The sequence below is a fragment of the Ischnura elegans genome, chromosome 7 (assembly GCF_921293095.1).
Source record: "Ischnura elegans chromosome 7, ioIscEleg1.1, whole genome shotgun sequence".
NCBI lineage: Eukaryota > Metazoa > Arthropoda > Insecta > Odonata > Coenagrionidae > Ischnura > Ischnura elegans.
The window spans coordinates 57,855,127-57,869,447 of NC_060252.1; the positions used below are offsets into that span (position 1 = coordinate 57,855,127).

At 35.0% G+C, this 14,321-nt stretch overlaps 1 protein-coding gene and 1 long non-coding RNA gene across 5 annotated transcripts in view; one reads left to right on the plus strand and one right to left on the minus strand.

Moving 5' to 3' along the window:
• Positions 1 to 871: 871 nt before the first annotated feature.
• Positions 872 to 14,321, minus strand: part of LOC124162863 (stromal interaction molecule homolog) — a 55,197-nt gene continuing 41,747 nt past the window's right edge. For 2 of the 3 annotated variants that reach the window (XM_046539548.1, XM_046539549.1), the window contains exons 12-14: positions 12,435 to 12,663; positions 4,026 to 4,125; positions 872 to 2,489 (exon numbers count right to left, since the gene is read on the minus strand). In XM_046539548.1, coding sequence (XP_046395504.1) covers positions 2,127 to 2,489; positions 4,026 to 4,125; positions 12,435 to 12,663 — 692 coding nt within the window. In that variant the 3' untranslated portion in view covers positions 872 to 2,126. The remainder of the gene's footprint in view (positions 2,490 to 4,025; positions 4,126 to 12,434; positions 12,664 to 14,321) is intronic. The other variant, XM_046539550.1, reaches the window with a different exon arrangement.
• On the plus strand, positions 6,854 to 8,991 carry LOC124162865. Of its 2 annotated transcripts, none has more exons than XR_006865694.1 (3): positions 6,854 to 7,331; positions 7,452 to 7,751; positions 8,617 to 8,991. It is a non-coding gene; the product is annotated as an uncharacterized LOC124162865 (long non-coding RNA). The 2 variants fall into 2 exon arrangements; XR_006865695.1 differs by having other exon boundaries at positions 8,658 to 8,991.

A 14,321-nucleotide genomic window follows, 5' to 3' on the forward strand; every position in this document is an offset into this window, starting at 1 on the left:
TTGGAGGAGGCTCATTAGGCGGACCAATAGGAGAGCGGCAGCCACAACTGGCGGGACTGACCCCCTATATAAGGAGGACGAAAATCGTGGACCGGCATCATCTTCGACCTGAAGACGCTGGCAGCAGTGCCAGCGAAACTGTTGTCATCACCAACAAACCGACGCGGTTGCACCGGAAATATGGAGAAATTGGTATTTCAAAACCATTGGAGGTTGAATTCACTATAAAGCGAGGATCTACTGATTCAATATATAATATTTGCATTAAGGGTTCTAGTACACTTTCAAGGTGATCAACATATAATATTTGAATTAAGGGTTCTAGTACACTTTCAAGGTGTGTAATATTTGGTCTTAGACAGGAGGGGTGATGGCCTCCTTGACCTTCCCTTTCTGGACCCACCTGTTCTCTGCTCCTCAAGACGGGCCAGAATCCAAATATTCCAGTACAATAATATTGTTATAAGACATATAATAAAGATGTCTGCCGTTGATCATTAAAATTACACTACCACCAATTCTTGGTTTGCAAAAGATATTCTCTCACGTGTAATTTAATAGATATACCTTCCATAATCATGCATTTTAGAACTGGCTGCAGAAATGTACTGCTCTCTGGTATGGCGTACCAAGCAGAAGCGTTGATTTGCTCTAAATTTTTACATATGAACTCAAAGTAAAACCTATTTCATCATGAAGGCAGCTTAGAACCTAGGAAATCATGTGTGTTGCCAAGGCATTGCAGCAACAACAGAATGTTGCCAAGGGATTGCAATAGCAAGTGAATGATGCTACGATACGCCCACAATTCATTTGGAAAACAGAGGAGTAATTATAGACCCTGCACAAGATCAATAATAACAAAAATAAAAACAGGTGAGCCATTATTTATAACATTAAAATCAATTTCCAAGCCAGCAGGAAAAAAATTTTCATCTCATTCATATTTACACAAAGAGTAATTGCCACAAATTTCCACTGGAGGAAATGTTAAGTAAAAATTTATATAATTTTACCATAACTTATATTTTCAAAATAACAGTAAATGACAAATTTAATAGTTGGAAATACATTAATTCCAATCACATTTTATCACGATCACTAGATTTCAACTGTTTGAGAAAAGGGTAACAAAGAGTTATTGACATTTGCTATTCCCAAAGCACTTTGGATGAACAACTTGTCTGGGTCAAGTGACTTCTGGTCCTGAAGTCCATTCAATAAATATTAAAAGCACTCTAAAAGCATTTATGGCATTTCGTTGCTTGCACAAAAGGTTTGTATGACAAAGACTTTATTTCACCACAGTATTAGGCCAATGATTAAATTCACTTATTAAGTGACAACATGCCACAAAATTCAAATATGAAGCTTGAAAACCCCATTAAATGTTTTGTAAATAATTAAAACTATGCACCAAGGTGAAACAAATTTAACCTATCAGTACAACCGCAGGAACTTCATGCATTTTGCAAGAAAGAGGCCATAACTAGAGTCTAGGGAGTTCAGCCTACATTTGAATGCTTCAAACATTAACAGCCCCGATTATTTTCACTGTATATACAGTCTTGTTTACAAGAGTTCAGTCTTTATTGCAATAATATAAAACTGAACACTTTTAGTAGAGGTATTAAAAGAAAAAATAGCCACATAGATACAAATGAGAAAGTAACCATTATTGAGCGATTTCAACTGAGTCACTGGAAGATAATTTAAAGTACTTTGTCCATTATACAAATGGCTTTGAGAGACCAAGTGTCTCATTACAAATTAAAAGATATGCCAATTGGCATATCAATACTGTTCCATCAACATCATAAAGTACATATCACATTCATAGTATGAATCCTATAATGTGAATGAATAAATTAAAATTAGAATTAAAATTGAGAAAATGGGATCTTTAGTTGTGCATACATTTTTTTTAGAAAAGGCCTATGTATACAAACTATAAAAATGAACAACCTGAAACAAATGAACAGGTTCTACAAAATATGCACACCATTACATTAAACAACACATATTGTTTTCCTTTCAAGCAGATGAAAAATCTGAAGGGGATTTACTCATGATAAATATTTTTCAAAAAGTGTTGTGCCTTGGTCACCACAATTTAAGGAAGCCTATCATGAAAATTTAGTCTTTGGCTTTCGAGAGAAAGTGGGAAAATGGATCTTCCTCCTTTTTCTCCTAGCCTCATCTTCAGCTGTTGAGTTTGAGTCAGTTGAGTAAGTTTCCTCTTCCAACGCAGTGGGAGGGACACCACTGATGCTTTTCAGTGTACTTTGAGTTGTGGAGACAACAGAAGCTGATGATGGTGAGGCCTCCTTCGTCCCCTTGCTGATGTTACTCAGAGAGGAATTGGAAGTGGAAGACGAGGGTGTGCTAGTGGATAATATGGTTGAATTAACGGTGGTGGGGGGAGTCCGTGCTGCAGGTTCAGCTGAATCTAAGCAGCTCTCAGACTGTGACGTTTTCGGTGGACTTCCCTGCCGAGTAAAAAAAAAACTGATAAATTCTTAGCTGCTCACTCAATCATAAACCACATGAACTTATATAAGAAGTACTTTATATAAAGGGGTGTCCATCAATTACACGAAGTGCTTAAAGAGGGACAGGGTTGAGCAGAATCTCACCCAATCTCACATGGGACGGAGAAGGGCATCTCAGCAAAGATCCTGTCATTTCTTATCTTCAAGAACTGATGCAAAGTTACAAGAAGTAATTAAGTATTTTACCTTTTGACTTCCTCACTGTGCTCCTAAAATACATTCTTAAATGTTATTATACTGGTTTTAACTAGCCTTAAAAAAATGATCAATCTAATTATATTTTTTGAATAAAATTCAATACAGTCAACCACAGATTAACATATTTACAAAAAACACATACGCATTTTGAAAAATCTTATGTGAGATTGAGAGTGGGAAGAGGCGAGCCAAACCTCACAGGATCTCAGCACTACCAAAAGTAGCAACGATTGTCAACAAACCTATCACATTTTGGACCTTTTTTGGGTGTTTTATGGCTCAAAAATAGGAGGATTTTATTCTCATCAATACCGTATTTACTTGTGTAACCTGCGCCCTCATGTATCCCGTGCGCTCCCATTTTTGACCCGGCTTGTGAAGAAAAAAAAGACTTCCTAATGCTTTTTGGGTGAGGTCTTCTATAGGAACTCTTGATTCATTGCTAAATCGATAAATTTACATTTCCATTAATTAATAAGGTCAAATAATGTTAGAAATTTAATTCCCGTGAAGGTTTCTTAGTTTCAATGCTAAACTCTGGAGAAAAAAACGATAAGAATTTGACGGAAAATGGAACGCGGCTTACATTAAAATGTGGAGGATTCGTGTAGACTGCGCACACCCATGTTTTCACCAGGATTTCCGGAAAAAAGGTTCCGGAAGGCTTCCATGAGTAAATACGGTAGTTTTAAAACAGGAAGTGCAGCAAGAGATAGGTACTTGATTTTGGTCCTTTTTTCCTATTTATTATTTGAATTATACCAATGCCTTTGAAAATTACTAAGCTCAAAACTTAATATGCAATGATGAATGATGAAGACCATGTAGAAAGGCATGCTTTTGGCAGTCGACATATATGAATTCATACAGAATCACTACCAGTGAAATTCTATCATTTTGTAATTCAATAAACTAGCAAAGTTTAAAAAATCTACTCAGAAAATAGTTATTTCTCCCATTAGATTTCCCCTCAATTTTTCAATATGGTACAATAGACTGTTGTATTTGAATTGATCATACATGGAAAATAATTAGCAGTCCCTCATTAAATAAATGATTGAGTTTATCAACATAAAATAAATACATCATGAAAAACAGGATAGAGCTTTAACTTCATTAAATACCTCAACCTATCTTGGTCTTTGGTAATCGATGGCTAAGGAGAACTGTAAAAAATTACTCAGGTAATATTTGTTGTTCTGGAACATGGAAGGAAATCAGGTTGACTCTCACAGGAAAAACAAGGTAACAGAGGTTTGAAACTAAATTTCTTACATCTCTTTCAACTGGATTAAAGTTGGTGTCCTGGCTGTATGAACGCACCATCATTCCTCCCCGCCTTGAAGTTGTTGCAACACGATCATCCCTCCAGTTACTGAAACACAAGTCAACATTTGTAACAGAAATTGATAAAAGAAGAATTTTTAAAAACCAACAACGAAAATGATGCTAAACATACTCATTTAACAATACATACCATCCTACACCAACTCAAGGTCATTGAAAACTAAAATGAAGTATCCACAACAATGGAAAAATCTGATTCATAAAAATACTTACAGAAACTCCACACATGCAAAAGCCACCAAATAATAATAATATCTAGGAAAAATGACAAACAAAAGTGGAGATGACATAAAGGACTGTAGAAATACTTCTGCTCACATACAGAAACCAAAAAGAATAAGTTAACTAATTAATTTTGATTTTTTTTAGACTAAGCCACAAGTAAGGGAAATTTAGTAACGATTATTATAAGGTAATACAGCAGTCTCCTGATTATCCGGCTGCGGTACATATGTGTTGCGGATTATCCGTGCATGATTTTCACTCTCACTCAATATTTTCCGCGATCTTTATAAAAAAAATAAAATCGGAAGCAAAAATCATCGGAATTACTGCATTAATGCTAGGATACACGAGGCTTATTATTTCCGTTAGAATCCCCTTCGTAAAACGGAAGAGATCGTGCACTAGCTGTATTCACAGCAGCACCGTGTTCCTATTTTCCAAGCCTCGCAGCGCGACCGCGCTCCGTGATCATGGATGCACGTCCCGCACCAGTTGCAACCCGGGCAACTTGTGCGAGACGCGACTGCGTGGCATGGTGCCTGACAGGGTAGTTTCTGACGTTGAGTGTACCACTTTTCTGAATACGAGTACAACCATGTTATCGCCGATGAAAAGATAGCGAACTGGCGAAGAAAGCTCTCAACGAGTCCGGGAAGCACTCCAAAATAACAGAATAACGGCATAAATAATAATATATTACTTATTTTATGTAAATAATGAACATTACAAGACATTAAAGTGAAAGTTTGGGTTATCCGTGTTTTCCGATTATTCGTACCGTCCCTCCCCATCATTACCCTGGATAATCGGGAGTGTACTGTAACTGCAGAATAGCCAGCTACAAAGGGTTATTGAAATTAAAGGTAGTTGCACTTTTCCACATTTATTTAATTAAAATGTTTTATTTAATTAAATTTACGTCGCAAAGTGCAACTACCTTTCATTTCAATATGTTGAATGTCCATTATATCACACCTGAATCGGTTGAACTTATGCATAGAGCTACCTGCAATTGAACTCGAAGTGTTAATATTCCACATATGAAAGGTCATTTGTATTGATGAGAATTTAAACTTGCATTCTAAAAACTTGTAATGAAAGAGTTGCATATTGTAATTAATGAGGGAGAGGGGTTAATTCTAAGTGAAGTATACATTACAATGCATCAGTCTATACATAATATTATACTCAGTGACCTAGTGTTATCAATTCATCCATGTTGAATATGAGAAAGGGTACTTGGCAACATCACAATCACCCAATATAACTAAATAAAACTAAGTAATATCCTCAGAAATGTTACAATATGTTCCTTCTACAAATTTCTCCATAATCCCATTTTTTATCTTATATAGTTTAGGAAAAATGAAAGTACATATATTTTTTCAAGTTTAATCTACTTCCACACTTCTTGAGCTATACTTGGTAAAACATTGACTGCATAAACCCATTAAGATGAGTTTACATAAGCAGGTCATTCCATCTCAGCTACTCCTAGGCCTCATGAATTGACCAAGCATGGTTTGTTGCAGTTTATACACTCATTAGGGGTTCTTTCCTTCATTGAGTACTTCTCTCTGAATGAGTTAATGATCCAAAAATCTAATGATGCCAACAGCTCACGAAAATTTCCATAGCAACTATCATTTTCTATTATTTAAAAATGACACAAAAATGGCTGAATGAGGAAAATTATTTTTTTGCCACAATTTTCTCTTTGATCTAACGGATTATTTTAATGAATTGCGATTTTGGTTCTGAGTGTATGACTCAACAATGTAAGAATAAATCACATTCACTTTAGCCGCCATGTGTTCAAAGAAAAATCGTTTACTTTGACTGATCGAAAGATTAAAAAGAGACAAAACTCAAGAGGGGGAAGAATAAGCTTTTGTATCTTAAGTGGTAGAGCACCTAGTAGGAATTCCTAGTAGGCAAATAATATTTCCTTGGAGGAAATTTTGCACCATGTACGATTTTACTAACTTCCATTTCATTTCAAATATTTTACAGCATTTCACATCCTATAAATACCGTAATATTGAGCCAATATTTTTAATTATTTTCTTCAAACTAAACCCCTCATTGAAATAAAAATTACCCATAATAGTAGATACTTATGCATTTTGGGCCAGTCTAATGTTGCAGATAACAATAACAATAATTGTGTAAATGGAAATCCAGTCAGAAGTTTTTTTAAATCATTCCTTTTTCAATTCTCCCTGTATTTTAGAAAATTTGATACATAAAAAAACCTGTTCTAATAAAATGGAAATTTTACAAATTTTATAACAAAATCTACATCACCCTAGAACTGGTAGAAAATTAAAAATAAATTAATAGGGGATCAATTAGAAGTCAAATTAAGTATGATCCTTAAAAATTATGCATAAATATCTCAAAACACATTCTGTTGGCTTAAAAGCTCCTTTACATGCACATTCTGTTGGCTTAAAAGCTCCTTTACATGCACATTTACATCAAAGGTGCACATAGGGACGGCCGGGTAGAAAGCCGGGTAGAAACTCCATAATTCAAATTTTTTTAGGCCCTTGATGATCTTCTTCTCCTCGACAAAGCAAATGTTTTTTGACCAACTCAACAACAGCTAAACCAAGCTAGTTTCAGTATGAAACAGAGAAATGAATTTATTTCAATTTTTTTGGCAACAAACCCTTCCTTCTCAATGCCCTCAACATCAATTTTCCTTTCCATTTATTAATGATCAAGAGGAAAATTGAGTTTTAACTATTACATGTTTAGCCTCCAAGCTTTTATATCCAGAATCAGATCTACTATCTAATCTCATGTATAGGTATTAAAAACAGTAATCCATCTTCATACATACTCTTATCACAACTTTATCTGCAACCCAGTGAAAAAGTAATCAGAGGCATAGATGACTTTTCAACATCTTCATAAAAGTGACTTTGAGTCGGAAATAAGTGCAGACAAAACTACAACATATTTGTCTCACCAATTTGAAAATGGCATGGAACATAATGCTTGGTGAGTGAAGTCAATGGCTAGGTGACAGAATTTTATCAATTGGGTATATATTTATGGAGTGGTATCTAGATTATGGAAAATTGTAAATTATATTAGTTAATTCTGCATTAAAATTTTCAGGTAAATTCCATAAAAATTATTCCGGGAAAAGTCAATCAAAGAATTAAGTACTTTACTTATAGAGATCGTATTTTCTGGCAACCCCATGCATCTCAATAAAATAGATCAAAACCTTTCCTGCACTGGTATATTTTCAATTTGGGCCCCTGCCATGAAAATTGTAGCCTTGGACCAACGCTTTCTTATTTCTGGGATATTACAACCATCTGAGCACAAGAAAACAACCAGAAGTAGCTAGCTGATTGGTAGTTATTTAGAATAATCTTAAGGATCAGTTTCCAGAAACAGTAACTCATACTGGTAAGAACTAACATTTAGATATTACGGTTGTGGCAGTGCCATAAGATCTCCTGTTGGCTTCAAAATCTTTTAGACAAGAGTGTGAATAACAATCACTACATATCAAAAAGGGTACAGTAAAACAGGCCAGATTAGAAAAAGCTTCATAAATTTCACACAAACAACTTTAATACTAGTTTGGTCACTGTGCAAAATCCTAAGGTATTATACAATAATATTTCCTACATTAACTGAAGCAGTAGCACAATGATGAAACTAATATTAGTAAGATTATTTATGCGAAGATCACCAAGTTTTCTAAAAAAAATTATGAAGCAATGTCACCAAAATATACTGCAAAAATCAACAAGACTAATTAGATCATAATTTTACTATGCTAATTCTATGCTATTTTGGACAGCATTTTATCTTTAGAAATATATTGAGATCTTTTTATTAGTGGTTGTAACAAATAAGTACCACATTGGAATAACGAGGTGCAATATGGCTAAATTACACTTCATGCCACTAAAATCCTTGGATTTCACAAAAAGGCAAGTTTTTGGGGGTTTTTCAGCAGAGAAACGGCTTTGATAACTCATAAATACAAAACAATCAATATGGTTGATACCAAAGATGAGCTTATGTTCGATTTGTATCCTTGGTAAATATGTATACTGTGACTTTTAAACATGTATCTCTTTCATAAAAAGAGCTGATATATCACCATAGTCTTTGTAAAATGAGAACATATCTAGACTTGAGCATCATCATAAAGGTACATTCTTGGTAGTTTTGCAATCCATATAACCCCTGTCACTAACTACTATTTATTTATGCTACTGTCTATCAACTGATATTTATACTAATCCAAATGAGTTTCCAGGTAGGCAATGCTCCTCTGCTAATGGTGAATGATACTTGCAGAGTCGTCATGCTTCCCAGCTCCAGGCTGCCTGTGACAGTGCAGATAATAAAAACTCCGAAAAATGTAATAACTTAACGAGGATTATTCACTGCCAGCCCGGAAGTCCTTCTTCAGGGAATCTTCAAATTCATCATTTTATTTACATGATCAGGCCAATTAATTGAGATAACATACACAATCATTGCATTTTTCAAGGTGAATACAACTGAAACCTTGCAAGGGGCATGATTATGCTCAATCTCTGCTCTGTTCAGTATCAGATTTTGGACTATCCTCTAACCCCCTTGAGACAATAACAAATATGATTTCCATTTATCAAATATAGTACCTCAAGTTGAATTTCATCATTTATTTTCCATTCCATTTGGATATGGTGTCATAAATAAGTCAACTCACTGACAAATGCATTCCATAGTGAGTTTCATGAGTTTACATGAACTGATGCATACTTAACTTAAATGGAAAGCACTATATCGTTGGCTAAGTTCTAACAACAGCACATATCTTAAACTCGGCCGGTTTGCAACTGGTATCTTAAACAAAGTGTAATAACATTTGAAAAATAAAATACAAGCAAAAAACAACTCTTTGTTTGCAAATGAATGCTTCTTTTTCAATTTTATGGACTTTTGGTTTTCAAATTCAGCGTGCAAGTAACAAATTTCAATCGTTTTTTTTTTTGCTCTCCTGAAAATCTACTATTTTTGAGATATGTGCTGTTAGGACTTAGCCATTGATATATAGTTTGCTGACTGTTGTCCAAAGCTGCAGAGGCTTGTCTACTGGCCAGAAGAAGAGTGCCACTAAACACAATGTAGTATCTCAACTTGAGTATTACAAGGGCTTGAAATCTTTAGAGATCATAAAGAATTGAAGAAATGATGTGCTAAATCTAATAAAAACTGTAGATTGAGACATAAATAGAGGAAGTGGCATGAAATGATGACAAATCTGAGATCGTAGCATTGACGACAAAATGTATTCTGCAAAAGCAAAGACTTTCATGCCACATCGACAATGTGGGCTGCAAATTTGGATTTCACCTTGTCATAGTTGCATAAAAGACAAAAGTTTCCTCTGCATTCCAGCAGGCATCTTTTGGTTGAAGTACATACTTGATAATATTACAAATTATTTTGGCAGCATGGTGAGGTATCTCGCTTTCCCAGAATCATTAGAGGTGCAACAGAAATCTGCAAGCATCCCGATAATTATAACAGGGAAAACAGCTATCACCTCCACAACACCTGGAAAAGACAATTTGATCCCAACTCCCACATAGTTGGTTGAAATGCTAACTCTCAGACCAATCAGAGATGAGACAAATCACTGGCCTACCTATCTAATGAAGGCTAAAACACAGCATCAAGTATTTTGACCAGAAGGTGGCTGGTGGAACGCAGGACAAACATGTCTTTTACACAGCTACGATGTGGTGAAACTCAAAAAATGCAGCCTACATGTATTCCACTTTCAATCACATCACCATCAACTCATAAGCTACTAAATTCAGTACTTCCTAGAAAAAACAGGATTTTATTTTGGGTAATGGAATTATGTATTGCTATTAATAGACTAATAGGGTGGTTTCCTATTATTTTTTTATTGCCTAAATCGAAAGATTATTACTCCTGGAGTACGTATTTCACGATTTTAGATTTTTAAATGACAATATCTATTTTTCGCGATTAAATGAAAAGTGAAAATTTTCAAGCGCGCGAAAACGCGACGCGTAAGTATGAATGCCGGGAAATCTCTCCGTGAGTCGTATTTCTGGTTCCCCCTCCCGCCTGGTGAGGTGACCTTGAGGCGAGGCTTAGTGCTGATACGTCGCAGGCTGCTAGCGGGTAGCTGAGTACCCTGCTGGCTGGTAGCGCTTGGCTTAAATAAGGATTATTAATACCTTATCAATCGAGGAAAACTTAGCCAGTTTTAATAAGTGATTATTAAGACATGTTTCCCTGAGCTCTGCGCCTGATGCATGCATTGGTAACCTCAAACGATGTATAACTCCTATCTTCTCCTATAGAAACTAGGTCCCTGTGACGTCACGTGGAGTGGCATTGCATGGGCGCCAATCTGGCCCTTTTCAAATGAGGATAAAAATGGACCATTGCCATTCGTCTAAACCGGCATTTCTAAAACGAAATAATTTGCATATTATGAATACACTAATGGTGGGTAACGAATCGCAATTATTGTCTTTTGTTTTCTTTGATGAAGGAAACTACCCTATTCTGAATGGTATGATTAAGAAAATGCTTGAGTTTAATTATAAAAACTCAAAAACTAATTTTACCAAGTTTTTAAATTCAATGGACACAGATGGAAGTAAGATCCAATCAGTCTTTCCTCACTAAATTTATTTTCGAGATGAGAGGAAAATTGTGTACGATACTGTAGGAGGGATGCCAGAAAAAATAATAGAAATGATTTGAAGGTTCTGATAAATGTATGCATTCACTATCACAAACAAGCTTGTAACGCAACTGAGGAAAGATTCCAATATCATCTGATGACCATAGAGTGTAGATCACACTGGCTGTAAGACATGCACAAATCAACACCACACAGGATACAGGAAACATCTCCATTAGCAATGTCTCCACCTATAATGCAATAACAAGCCAGCAACATAGCAACAAATAAGCAAAAACAATTTTGTGGTATAAGTTCAATCCATTGGACTTCTACCACACTACATAAAGAAAGCAAATGCTCCAACATTTAAATTGATGAAGAGCCTTGTAAATGAGAGAGATTTTGCAGGTTCAACTTAAAACCTTTATTCGCTACACTACGTAATGTGTTTCGACGATTTCATATCATTTTCAAGGGTGACAATTGAAAATGATGAGAAAGCATCAAAATGCTTTATGTAGTATAGTGAGTGAATTAAGTTTTTTTTTTACTACAACCAGCAAAATCTCTTTCCCTTGTACTGGAAAGGTTCCACCACGTCCTACCAGAAACAACCATTTATATTCAAAGAGCCTAGTTGAATACAAATGTGGAAAAAAAAAGAATTGAGGTTGTGAGAATCCAAGGGGCACAAGCGATTTTTTTCTAAACAGAGTTGGGTACAGAAATTGATAGAAAAATATACAAAAACTTGGTGGCCAAGGTGATATGAGTGAGTTTCTGTTTTGCACTGACATTGAGTGGAAAATCAAATGCACTAAGACATATTGATGGCTAAGTTCTAACAACACATATCTCAAAAATAGTAATTTTTCAGGAGAGCAAAAAAAGATTTTTAAAAATATGATTTCAATTGAAATTAAAAACCAAAAATACATAAAACTGAAAAAGAGCATACATTTGCAATCAAATAGTTGTTTTTTGCATGAATTTTATTTTTTATTAACAGAATTAGTATTAACTCAGGCCGGCCAAATTTTGAGATACGTGCTGTTTGAACTTAGCCATTGATATGAGGTGGCGAGAAGCCAAGAGATACAAGTGATTTTTTTCTAAACAGAGTTATTTACAAAGATTAGGTTAAGAAAAAAATGAGATGAACTAGATATTCAGCAGTGCATTTGATTTTTCACTAGATATCAGCACAAAACAGAGACTCGAATGTTTTGCTTGGCCACTAAGTTTTTGCGTATTTATTTTATCAATTCCTCTACCTAACTCTGTATAGAAAAAAAATCACTTGTACCCCTAAGCTTCTCACCACCTCCATTGATATTGCAATAGTGAGGGTAAAGGAAACAAACAATATAGAGAACAATGCCCAATATAAAATTATCATAAGGGACCATTCTAACCTTTCTCCAACAGTAAACTGAACTGCACCACCAACACTGGAAGAATCCTGAGGAAAGTCGTCTATCTCTTCTTTACCAGCTTCGCTCCCTGATGAGTCACCAACGCCTTCTTTCCATCCTCCTTGACCACTCCCTGTTCCGGGAGAAGATGATCCTCCTGCATTTGACAGTCTATGGCTAGAGCTTAAGCCTAAAGCCCCATTTTGGTCCATGGATTGCTCATGGTAGACTGCAAGAGAAGTTGATTTCTAAAACTAACCTCACCCCATAGAAATATCACCATAATAAATGAATCCTACGTAAATAAATTTTCAATTATAAAGATAAAAATCGGTAGAAAATAGCATCTCAATAACATGAAACCTAATCCTATTGAAATATTCGTTGGCTGATACCACACTACAGCCTTTCACAGCTGTTTACACGATTCAGAGCACCACCTAATTTTTACTGAACATTGATTTCTATTGGTTAAAATAAAGGAAAACATATTTTTCTTCCTACTGAGGCGCTCCTATTTCTCAAAGTCTAGCAAAAGATGAACTTATGTATGCATTTGTGCCACTCCAAATCAAAAACTAACCATTGTTATGCAAGGTATGAAGAGCAGAATAGCCACTACATTCAGACACATAATTACCTGCTCTCAGATTGAAGCTCAACTCTAGAGTTTGATAATAATACCATTTTAAAGAAGCCGCAGTTCATGGCAATCCATCTGCACTGCCTTGACGATGTTGCTACAACCATGCACCAGATGATAATGCTGAGCATCATAGTATATTACTCAATGAATAAAAATCAGGCATTAACTTTGCCTGGAATACTGGCATCACAAAAAATATTCAAAATTTCAGATGTAACCAAAACCAAGAATTCTGTAGAATTATCATTTTTTTACAGAAAAACCTGTCAAAAAATCACAAAAAACTTTTCTGAGAGAAGATGTTTAAAATTTTCATCATATGTAGCTAACTGCTGGGTACAATATGTATTAAAACTAAAAACAGCCATTTCCTAATTTCTAGCGTGAATTTAAAAAATCACTTTCAAAAAATGATTATATATTAAGAAAGGAACTTTCAAAAGAAAACTTCACGCATTATAAGGCTCCTTACAACCAAGGTAGTTCTCTCATTCTCAGACATAATAACATGATCCCTTATTTCATTACCTACTGGTATGACTCAAGACTATAATGAATAGATTAAAACACTGTGGAAATAACTTACATACTACCAGAAAAAGCCTGATCAAACTCAAAATGAATATGTAATTACAAGAATACAATGTTTACACTAGTTTTATTTTATCAGTGCTATTGATGTGATTAATTTGGCGACAATAACTTACCTTGAAGCCTTGTTTGGGGGTTAGAAAAATACCTTCTGGCTTAAAATTTTTCATAAACCTCTATACAGGTATCTTTTGCATGAATTACTTGGCTGGATAATGGCATTATGTGATACTGATAATGGCATCTTGGGTAGTTCTAAATGCAAGTTTAAGCCGATGGATTAACCCTCAAAGTGCCAGCCAATGGATCTTTTGGCCCAAAGGGAAATGTAAGAAGAATGCCACAGGTATCAGGTATATATATGAAAATTAATTCTTTAACAACCATATTATCCTAGTAATACAGAAGAGATAACAGCACCAGAGAAATTTCCATTGATGAAGTACGTATTAGAAGAGTAAATTTGATTTAATTAGCTTCAAGTCATTCATATCAAGATTTTTATAAACTTCTGAGTGAAATCATACAAACTAGTGACAAAACCCTCACATTTCTCATGAATATCAAGCGAAAGAGGTTGGCTCTAAAAGGGTTAAATTAACCAAAAGTTGAAAAAGGGGTCCACAAGGTAATAATAAGATATGCTGATT